The following is a 12180-nucleotide window of genomic DNA, read 5'->3' as shown; positions in this document are numbered from 1 at the left end:
GCATTATATTTCGGTACCTATTTCCTACAAACCCTTGCATGAGTGAAAAGAAAAAAAATGCTCAGTTCAAATTGTAATGATCATAAGAAGCACATTAATATTGAGATATTACTACATTAATAAGAAGTCATTCATATGTGTTCAGTTCCCACAGCAGATGAAATGACCAACTTGACACCAGAATCATCTCCAGAGTGAGTATTTTGTTGTACTTCATATTTGCTGCGGACCCTTTCCCCCCCAACTTTAATGCCCTCTCACATTTTACTTGGGCCACTCTTTTAAGCTATTGAATTCAACCAATGACTTGTAAGGGTATGTGCACACACAAAATCAAAAACGTCTGAAAATACGGAGCTGTTTTCAAGGGAAAACAGCTCCTGATTTTTAGATGTTTTTTATTCAAACGTTTTTGGAGCTGTTAGTTTATGAAAAATGGCTCCAAAAACGTCTCAAGACGTAAAATGCACTTCTTTTTCACGGCCGTTTTTTTTTATTTTTAAAAATGGCCCGTCGGAACAGAATACCGTTTTTCCCATTGAAATCAATGGGCAGATGTTTGGAGGCGTTCTGCTTCTGATTTTTTGGCCGTTTACGGCCCGAAAAACGGCCGAAAATAAGCCGTGTGAACATACCCTTATGGTAATCACTAAAATCAGTCAGATTCTATTTCAGAACAGGGGTACATAATAATGAAAATGCCAATAAGATTCTCAGCAACAGTTCTTGAAATTCTCTGCTGAAGAAAATTGCTGCTTGTAAAGGGGCCTAAAGAGATAAAGCAGATATAGCAGATGTGCTCCCCCTCCACCTGTATAGACACAAACATAGAAATGTGAGCGATCTTAGGTTATGTTCACACTGAGTTTTTTCAGGCGTATTTCGGGGGTCGAATCGGTTGCATTACGCTCCGAAATACGCCTTGAAAATGCCTGCAAACATCTTACCATTGTTTTAAACGGTCAAAAGCTGGGTAGTGCATACGAGGAAAAATTTTACGCCGCCGTTTCAAAAAACGAGGCCTCGAAGAAAAGAAGTACATAAGGCATTTTTGAGGCAGATTTCCTATGGGCAATGCCTACAGCCTACAGCTAATGTAAGTGTTTCAGCAAATGTTTATGAATAGATTTTTGATAGACCAAACATTCCCTCTAAGCCAAGCCTTCATGGTATCCGAAATTGAACCAATCATTATATAAAATTGCTATTATTGTGAAGTTGAGTTGGATGGTTATTGGTGGGCTTTATAAAACACTGATGAAATTTGTTCTGTCTGTGTTTCTCACCTATGGTTTGCTGAAACCCTGGGGGTTTTCGGGAACATTGGCCAAAAAAACGGACAGCGCACGGATGTCTGCAATTCAATGGGGCTATTCACACGTCCGTGGTCATACAAGCAGCGTGTGTCCATTGCGAGAAACTCACTGCATGTCCTATTTTGGTCCGTTTTTGTGGACCACCATGCCCATTGAAGTCAATGGGTGCATGAAAAACACGGACAACGCACGGACGACACCTGTGTGCTGTCCGTGTTTTTCACGCACAAGTTGCTAAATAAATGATGAAAGAAAAAAAAACAGGAACACTGATACCCCACGGAACTGTAATGCATGAAATACGCTCTGTTTTTTGCGGACGCAAAATGGACACTTTGATCTGAATCAGGCCTTAGTTTGTTTTGACTTTAATCTCATATTTTCCATTTTTTCCTGATCGGTATTGGTATTTTCAATCTGATTTTGTCCCAGACTGGCCAAAAAGTCCTGGTTTGGTAACTTCCTCACTTTGGAGAAGGAGGATCAGATCTTCGTGGTCATTAAGGACAAGCCTTTAAGCTCCATTAAAGCGGACATAGTGCAAGCCTTTCTTTCGGTAAGGCTATATATTGTCTATGCTGGCATGTTGATTTTCTTTTTTAGCTGCATGCACGTTCACAGTCACCCATACATTTTCAATGTGTCCTCTGCAGATCCCAAGTCTCAGTCACAGCGTGATATCACAAACCAGTTTCCGAGCTGAGTACAAGTCCACAGGGGGTCCCTCTGTCTTCCAGAAACCGGTGAAGTTTCAAGTGGATATTACATATACAGAAGGTGGAGAGAAGCAGGATTGCGGGATTTACTCAGTCACCTTTACTCTGCTATCAGGTATAACTGACCCGCTCACTTTTATTTCCTTACTGCTCGAACTATTTTTTCTCCCATCATATACAAGAAACAATCTGCATTTTATTCTGAATTTCAACCACCCAAATCGTTGTATTGCCTAATCTGCCGTCTTGTCTGAATTCTTGTGTATTATTGTTTAGTCTTAATAAGAGATCCCTAGTGATGTCACAAAATGGGGAAAATTTCACAGAACAGGCATAATAACCATAGTGATGTCACAGCTAATGGTTAAAGACCAAAGTGATGTCACAGCACAGGGGTAATAAATACAGTAATAAAGTTGACCGATAGTGCTCACAATGATGTCACAGTAACAGTAATGTCACAGTACAGAGAATAAACAGTGGTATTGGTGTTGAGCCCCTATAGGCCCTAGTAACCTCTGCACCCCTATAGTTACACCTCTGAATACAGATGCAATATAATTTAAACACAAGATATAAATATGGATTCTAATATCTTTCACTCATATGTACGGTATGTCGTAGGTATGGAATTAAAAATACAACAGGCGCTCCATGGAGTGGTATTGTCCATGCACAAAAATGAACATGTACTGTGCTCAACTTTTAATGTTATGTAAAACCACAACACTAGGATATTGTTTTAAAGCGAGATCGACACCTTCTTGGCATCAGTATTCCTCGACTATCATTTAAAGCAAATTTTGGCCTTTGGTAATATCCACAATCCAAAATAACATTTCTCCTGTATGGTCTACTCTATATGAAGATTATTTAATGCACAGTCTGTGGTTCTGACTGTATAAGGAGCTAACACGTGTAATACATTTCCCATAATCTATACTTGCTTCAGGTCCCAGCAGGAGGTTCAAACGGGTTGTGGAGACAATTCAGACTCAGCTCCTGAGTTCCCACGAGCAGCCATCCGTACTGCAGCTTTCAGGTGAGAGGCGACTGAGAGGATAGAAAAAGTATCCAACCTACTCGATGACGTATATAAACCATGATGACTTTACACTAAACCATATCCTAAAAATAGGCAACTGACCTGTGACATCTGTGTCTATATGGTTAGAATATAATTGATGGACAGGAATGCAAAGTCTGGCCCTACAGATGTAACCCGCAAAATCCCTAGGAACCTTAGCCACCCACCCTGAGGACCATATGAGTACCATGTCATCAGATGTAATTTTTACAGTACAGTTTCATGAATCAGTGATGGCAAAGGCGGAGTGGCAGACAAAAAAAAGAAAACAAAAAAACTTCTTCTGAATATTTAAACTGTACAGATAAGGCTCTGTTCACATCATGTTCATGCTTTCCATCTGAGATGTAGACCTCTGCCAGAAATCTAGAAGAATGCCACTGCATAGGCATACAGTGGCATGCGTCGCACATAGGACCCCATAGTAGAAAATCATATGCCATGTAGTGTACGTTTTTCTACTGTATGTCTCTGCATGGAATAGCGTAGTCTACTACACTATTCCATACAGCGAACAACTGTGTATGCCGACACGCATAATGGTCTGGCTTATGCCAAAAATACACACTTTTAGCATATGCTGGATGAATGGCGGCCTATAGATATGTTTGGTGTATGGAGCTTTCCTGACGCATGTGCCAAACGTAGGGCTCTAACGTGATGTGAACAGAACATAAGAAGTGGACATGCTATATGACTGCGCTGAAACTAGGTTGAATACATTCTGTAACGCGCATCTGTAGCGCGCATCTGTAGCGCGCATCTGTAGCGCGCATCTGTAGCGCGCATCTGTAGCGCGCATCTCACTTAAAGGGGTTTTCCAGTTTAGAAAACACATTTTCATATACCCTATTAGGGAATTCTGAGTCAATAAAGGGGGGGATCCTCTCTGTTGAGGATAACCATCTCTTGACTAGTGTGGAGAGCGGATACAAAGAGCGTCTGCTCCCTCAGAGCGACCTTTCCTGTCCTGCATTACAATTCAATGGTTTTAATTGGCACTGTGTAATGCAAAATTCTCCCTAAGTCCTTGTTCACACGGCGCTAAAAAAACAACAACGTGTAAACGTGTCTAACGTTTTTGTAAAGTGCTTTTTAAAATTTTGGACGCGTTTTGTGAGCCTTTTTTGGTGCGCGTTTTGTTGCGTAATTAGGACTCCCATTGACTACGGGAATTAGGCGCGTTTCTGGTACGTTTTATGCGCCAAGAATTGACCTGACACTTCTTTTTTTACACAACGCATTTTTTAAACATACGTGCGTAAAAAAAAACGCGATGTATGCACTACATCTTGTTGATGTCATTGGGAAGCTTAAAGCATCATTTTTTGACGCATTTTTCTGGCACATAAAATGCGTCAAAAACGCGTTGAATACACGCCATGTGAACAAGGCCTTATGTTGTTGGACACCAGGTTTCCCCACACATCTGATCGCTGGGAGTCCCAGCAGGGGGACACTTTATGAAATACTTATTGTAAAAGGACTCTGCTAACAAGTGGGATTGTCTATGGACAACCCCTTTGCGTTAAAAAGGTCCCTCCTACAATAAGCTTGTCGCAGCAGCAGTTTCCTGCTGCTGGGGCCCCTAGTGATCAGTGCCACCACAGGGTAAATTAAGAATCACGCAATGCCCATTAAAATCGATAGGCTGTCCATGCAGATGTTTCGGGTAGTTGTATGTAGACACCATGGAGGAGATTTATGAAAACTTTATAGTACAAAAACAGCCTTGGTTGCCCATAGCAACCAATCACAGTGCAGCTGTCATTTTTTTTAAAGTACTCTTGCAAAATGAAAGCTGCTCTGTGATTGGTTGCTACAGGAAACATAGACAATTTTTATACATTTTATAAATCTTCTGTGTCTAATTTTAAATAGCCAACCTGGCAAACATTATGTTCTCCAACAAATCTGTTTCAATATCATGCAAAGCAAAATCCAACAATTATATGTTATAAGAATCTAAGGTGAGCATTGAAGCTAGCAATAGAAGTTCTGGTGAAAAGAGTTATACAAGAGAAATAAAGGCAAATGTCGAACAATTACTATAAAAGCTTTCATGGCTTTACAGTTCCCCAATTAAAAATGTACAATGTTTCCTCTTAATAAAATTATTTATTAAAGGGATTGTCCCATCAAGATAGTCCCTCCTAATAAGAAAGCTGCCCACCCCCTGGAAACCAGCTGATCGCCACACGTCCCACTGTTAAAACCCCTGACGATCAGTCCCTACAATCGGGGAAAACTGCGATCAGTCGCACATCTCCCCTGGAGGAATGTAGTATTACATGTGGGTCGTGCCGAGTCCTCCAGGGCTGGGCCTCTATTTTCAAAGGCTCGAGACTCTGGATAATAGAGGACGTTCCCAAGTGCAGAACGGTGGACCGTCCCATATTGACCCTGAATTCCATAATAGGGTATTTCAAAATAGGTTTTGCGAGATCCTGGCATTTCTGTGATTTGATTTCACTTGCTGTCTATCTGGTTCCCCCACAGATTACAGATCAACAGTTTATCATTGAAGGACCTTTCTAATAAAAAGGCATTGTTCAAAGTGGAAAACCCCTTTAAATAGTTAACGCAACAGACATTAAAGGGGTTTTCTCATATTGATCATTAATCACCTATCCACAGGATAAATGTCTATTTGGTGGGGGTCCGATTGCTGATTCCGAGAACGAGTGCTATCTTTGGCAGCCCAATAGAAAGTGATTAGAGCAATGGTTGAACATGTGCGGTTCCGGTCCATTCACATAGGGCAATCAGGGACCCCCGCCCTCGGTAGGCATCCCAGCGGTCAGACCACCACCGATCAGACATTTATCACCTGTCCTGTGGATAGGTGATAAATGACCAATATGAGAAAACCCCCTTAAATGCACTCACTAAGATTAGCAAAACATGGCTGCTTTCTTCCAGAAACAGCTCCACTCTTATCCATGGACTGCATGTGGTATTGCAGCTTGCATTGAAGTAAACCCAAAAGCAGACACAGCCTATGGACAAGAGTGGTGTTAGACGAAAGCAGCCATGTTTTTCTAATCTCATATAACCCCTTTAATGGGGTTTTCCAGGTTTTCACACAATCCTTCTTAAAGGACAAAAAAACAAAAAGCTTTCACCATGAATATCCTTTCGGCCGGTGTGATGACTATGCCACAGTGACGTTTTGTCAGCTCCTGTGCCCCAATGCAATATCTGTAACAGGGCCCCTCACTTACCATGTGCCATTTATAATACTGGGGTCTTCTTACGTGGCAAAGGGGCTTTTGGGCCTAACTACACTTTTATCAAACTTTTGATATATCATAGAGACATTTAAAAAGTTTGGATCGTGTCGGGTTCGGGTGCTGAGACCACCAACGTTGCTAAAACAAAGGCGCAGAAGCGCTCAGCTGAGCGCCCTGCACCTTCAGCTGTGATCAACACTCGTCGTCAGGCGGAAGACGGCGCACATAGATTTTTTATGTGAGCCGTCTTCAGCCTGACAGGGAGCTCCGTTTACAGCCGAAGGTGCAGGGCGCTCAGCTGAGCGCTTCTGCGCCTTTGTTTTAGCAATGTTGGGGGTCTCAGTACCCGGACCCGACACCGATCCAAACTTTTGATAGGTCTCTATGAATAGTTATATGATTTGAAAGTACTAGTATCCTGAAAACTTTTCATGTGATTATCAGACCTCATATTTGGTTACATTTTATTATGGAAGGAACAGATACAGGGTACTTTAGAGTTCTTTCCATAGGAAGAATACCTAGACACATCATGTTGATTTTATTATTGTTGGCTATGACGCAACAAGGTATATGATCTGTTCTAAATGGTATATGCAAGCAACATGTACTGTGCATTGTATAGTCATTGCACTGGTTATATCCCTTTACTATTCTTGAAATAAAGAACATGGATAAAGATCATTGTATATCGTCAATATGCCACAGCAAAAGTTTCATCTAATTCTGATCGTACGGTATTCTGGATATTCTTTCATTGGAAAGACCTCTCTATAAATGTTTATAACTATGTAATTCATTTATTTACCAGGATTTCATTGTTTAAAACAATATATAGAATATCTAGAGATGTAAGAATTCATCTTAGTGTTGCCGGATGAGCTATTTAAAGGGCTAGTACAATTTTGTTTAAAAATATTTTCATTGCTCCACCTGCTGTTGTGCAGAACTCATAGCAAAAATCAAAATAGCCCACCGATCTTCTGACACTGGTTGATGCCAACGGAGACTACGGAGCACCATCCTGGTATGGTCTGACCCTTTACATACTTCCCTCCTGTTTTGCTTGGTAACATTGGTATCTTTGGAGTGAGCACTTCTGGGAGCGAAGATGTGGCCAAACTCAGCTAAAGCGACTCATCCACAGCACCCATAGGTTTACCCTAATTTGTGACTCCTTTTACCTGGCTAACCTGGCAACATAAATCCATCTCTCCTCATAAACATAGAACCATTAGTACAACTCCCTGCTCTGTGTGTGTTACAGGCCTAAACACAAAAAACATGCAAATACTAACGTGTTTCTCGAAGGTCTCCAAGAATTGGAAATATCATATTTTTACCTTTCAGCAGAATATATAAAATCTTCTAACTTGACCAAAACAGACACTGAAAGTGGACCCATCATCTGTATTATTGGTGGACCCATCATCATTGGTGGACCCATCATCTGTATCATCATTGGTGGACCCATCATCATTGGTGGACCCATCATCTGTATCATCATTGGTGGACCCATCATCATTGGTGGACCCATCATTTGCATCATTGGTGGACCCACCATCATTGGTGGACCCATCATTTGCATCATTGGTGGACCCACCATCATTGGTGGACGCATAATCTGCATTATTGGTGGCTTACATATTTTGGGGTCGGCAGTATCCCCAAAACTGGCAGCACCAGCTATATGAAGATAATGGGTGCACTTTATATTTAACTGTCAAAAGAAAATTATATTTAAACTCAATTTATACTTTGCAGTAGGCATATTACTACTATAGTATACTTAAAGTGTAACTTTATTGAAAACCTGAAAATTCATGTGTACCCGCAATTAATCCACAACATCTAAATCCCCCTCCCCATGTGATATTCACAGGGGCCAGGAAGCTGAGACATGAGGAGTTGTTTGGTGGGGTCCTCACACTTTAGAGCTGGTTTAGCTGTTCTATGTGAACCTGTGTTTATCTCTGGGAACATGGTGGTCCCCAGTGATAAACGTTCCTTGATTGACTAAAAACTGGTTTTGCTACTTTTTTCCCCTAAAAATATGATTATTTACGAAAATGTACGTCATGGGCGGTCGTCAGTTGCTGCACCACGATGTACATTTGTAGGCACTGCCAGTGCACTCGTGAAATAAGCGGTGGGAGCAGGGCTGTAATACACTGTCCTGCATCTGCCGAGATCAGAGAATACTGCGATCCTGGCGGTTAACCTCTTCAGTGCTGCGATCAAACATGATCAAGGCAGTGTGCAAGGGAAGTAGCCCCCTTGTAACAATGATTGCTGGTCTCAGCAGCATAATGGCCAGGCCAGGACCTGACAAATGTCTCAAGTATTCCCTAATAGGTATCTATTTCTATGCACAGGCACAATATGTTGGCATGCAGAAGTCTGCCAGAATATTGTTAATAAAATGTATAGTTTGTCTCTATTTTGTAAAAAAAACATGTACAAAAAAAAAACAAATATAAAGTTTTCTATAAATAAATACATAAAGAAACAAAATGCACACAAAACACATATTTTTTTTTATAAAATACAAATACAATAAAATAACCCCTACATATTTGATTTACTCCTGTGTGATCTTTATTTATTTTTTGGGTTGTACCCTCAAAATTAAATGCTAACTTATATATACCCCAAAAAGGTATAAATAGAAAATACATGCCCCCCCCCCCCCCAAAAAAAATAGTCCATATTCTTCTGCATCAATGCAAAAATAAAAAATAGTATCCAAAATACCTAGATTAAAAAAATGAAACTTGTTTCTGTTCCTTGTGGCCAAAAATGTCCTGGTTAAAGCCACTCTTTGTTAGTTGGGAAAGATGCTGTGTTCACCTCAGGGGCAGCTAAACAGTTCTGAAGGACCTGGAAAAACAACTCCTCATATCTCAGCTTCCTGGACTCCTGTGCGAACAATGCAATATTGGGGTTAATGGCGGTCACACCTGAATTTTCCGGTATCACATAACGTTATGTTTTAATAGCAACTTGAGTGTGTGATTAATGGGGCGGCGGGCTGTTTTGTGTGGGAATGTTTGGTTCATGTCCCCCCACCCTGTTTTTCCCCCTTGTGCTGTTCAGACACAAATAACTGTATGGAGTATCTCAGTGGGAAGATCTCAAAATGTGGTAAGGACCCTCCAGCTGTGTGCTCATATCTCTGCTGCTGTTGCTATCGCTCTTTACCCCTCGCTTCCCACGCAGATACCTCCCTAACCCAACCCCCACCCTCCCCTGCTCATGACAGTTCCTTTGCTCAGATTCCTACCTACCCCTCCTGGAGTAATGCACCCCCACAGAAGGGACCTGACCACAATGCCAATATACATACACCAACCCACCACTGTGTACATACACTGGCATTGGACCATTACATACATAGTGTAGAAGAGTCTCATACACACCAATGTAACACATGCCAGTTACCCTCCACTTCAGGGGCTGTGTCACTCTGCAAGTATATACAGATCTACGCTAATTCCAACTCTTTCAACTATCTTGAAAAAACTTTCAAAAAAGTTTTCTCCTATTTGTTAATATGCTTTGTGAAAAACATCCCCCCATTTAAAAACATTTCCTCCTCGGTGAATTTGCTAGACATTTCATAAAGGGGTTTTCCTATTTATTAAAATTCTGAAACGTTTTAATACATTTTGCGTTTCAACTTTCAATTTTCAAGATCTCTACTTGCAATCAGTGAATGAAAAACATTCTTGTTTACATTCAGAGTTAAAAATCTGTCCTGATTACATCCAACTGATACAGATGTACACCTGTGTCACTTGGATATAACCAGGACAGGACACAAATGTTTCCATTCTGACAGCAAGCTTAGATCTTGAAAATGGTGAGGAATTAAATTGTAAAGGTTATTGAAAGTTGCATAACTTTTGTTTATATAATAAATACGTTTGTGTACATAAAATGAGAAAACCCCTTAAATTATATCTGCAGGCAACCAATATGGCAGCCATTACTGCTCTCACTGGGGTGGTCTCCCAAATTTTTTAGACTTATGAATAGCACTTTTGACTAGTTAGGCAGGGACACATGCCCAATGCAAGATGATTTCATATAGAAGTGCTACCATAGCAAGAGAGAGAGCGAGAGAGTCAGGGTCTGGCAATGGTCTCAGTAAGACATGGCTGGCATTTTGTCCTTTTTGGAGGAAGCCATTAATATTGATTCTCTTGGGAAAAAAAATGAAATAAATACATTACAAAGTGACACCTGCTCAGTGACATAGCCCCTCATGCCCGGTCCCTATCTATAGCCACCAGCTGCCTTCCTCCAGGATGCCCGGAGGCCTGAACTTGTCCCTTGCATGATTGCATTGTCATAGATTTTGGCACGTTAGCTGGTTAGAGGTGCAGATTTCGGAAACCATTGCTCTTCTCTCAGATAAGTTGGGGCAGAAACTTTTTAAGACGCTGCTTATGGCGATGACCCTTCAAAAATCTGTCATTTGTAATTCTAACACTTGCGGCTCTCCCACTATGCCTGGCCTCTTTCTTTCTTTCTTTCTTTCTTTCTTTCTTTTCTTTCTTTCCTTTCTTTCTTTCCTTCCTTTCTTTCTTTCTTTCTTTCTTTCCTTTCTTTCTTTCTTTCCTCCCCGTCTAACTCCTTTCTCTGTCATCCTTCTTCATCTTGTCTCTAATCTTCTTATGTTGTCCATTCATCACTCTTGGTCCCCTCTGTTAATTTGCTTTCATATTATTCCATCCATTTTCCTTTTTACCCTACGTTATCACTTTCCACCATCCATCCTTCATGATGGCATCTTCATCTTCCCCCAATCTGTTATTTCCCTGCATATGACTCCTGGCAGTCACTTCATTCTCTGAAATTAACATTACAAGCAGTCAGCTGGATCATATATCACCTAGTATACACATTTATAATATCTACAAGGACTAACGTGGCTCCTGTGAACACTTATAAGATCTTGGTCCAACCCGCAAAAGAAATAAGGAGGCCTTTGTGACACTAATACTATTAAAATCTGCAGCACCCTTGATACTATTGCTGAAGGCGAAGCGATTTTCCTTTGCGCTTATCACTGACACAACGTAGTTTAATCATAAAACATATGTAAATATTTACCACTACGGCTACACCATTATCTACAAAACATACTAGTGTCAAATTGAGGCTTTGTATTACATCAGTAGATGATGTTCACCCAATAGACCTTTATACATGAATGCCATTCACACGTGTATATATCATGTTTTTCGGACTATAGGACGCACTGGACCATAAGACGCACCCATAATTTGAAGCAAAAAAAAGGAGAAAAAGGTGTTTGTTTTTTTTCTACTGTACATTTCCTATGGGTAGTATTCAGGCGATATGGTACAGATACAGTACCCCACCACAATGCCAGTCACAGTGCCCCAATACAACGCCAGCAACTGTTATACAACATATTGGTGGCTAGAGTGCCCTCACCCTCTCTTGAACTCACAAGACTTCAGAGGTGTGGAGAGGCATGGGTTAATGATGATGATGAATCTGCTTAGGTCACTGCTTGAGAGTTGATGCTGTTGTTTATAGGAGGAGACGGGGCTAGAAGGTCCTTGCTGATCAGTCCCTACACAGATTTACTGTGCTGTGTGGACAAATGTCGGGGGTATTTGACAGAAGTGTTTGTAAGATGTGACTGTTCAGCGAGCAGATAACACACAGATTCTTTACACACAGCACAGGACATACAACTTCAATAACACTGGACTGCAAGGATCTCTGAATCATGGAGCTCAGTCTCCTGCTCCTTCAAACACCGGCAGCTGACTGCATTCAGACTATTAGGG

The 12180-nt window shown here is 41.0% G+C and overlaps 1 protein-coding gene across 5 annotated transcripts in view; it reads left to right on the top strand.

Annotated features, from left to right (window-relative positions):
• LOC142660783 (serine/threonine-protein kinase BRSK2) overlaps window positions 1–12180 on the top strand; it is a 155919-nt gene that overhangs the window by 132685 nt on the left and 11054 nt on the right. For 4 of the 5 annotated variants that reach the window (XM_075837634.1, XM_075837636.1, XM_075837632.1 and 1 more), the window contains exons 15-19: window positions 146–194; window positions 1749–1872; window positions 1970–2147; window positions 2985–3074; window positions 9449–9496. In XM_075837634.1, coding sequence (XP_075693749.1) covers window positions 146–194; window positions 1749–1872; window positions 1970–2147; window positions 2985–3074; window positions 9449–9496 — 489 coding nt within the window. The remainder of the gene's footprint in view (window positions 1–145; window positions 195–1748; window positions 1873–1969; window positions 2148–2984; window positions 3075–9448; window positions 9497–12180) is intronic. The other variant, XM_075837635.1, reaches the window with a different exon arrangement.

Source organism: Rhinoderma darwinii, chromosome 9, assembly GCF_050947455.1.
Source record: "Rhinoderma darwinii isolate aRhiDar2 chromosome 9, aRhiDar2.hap1, whole genome shotgun sequence".
NCBI classification, from domain to species: Eukaryota; Metazoa; Chordata; class Amphibia; order Anura; family Rhinodermatidae; genus Rhinoderma; species Rhinoderma darwinii.
The sequence above is the reverse complement of the archived record's forward strand: the minus strand, read 5'-3'. Positions and strand labels throughout refer to the sequence as shown.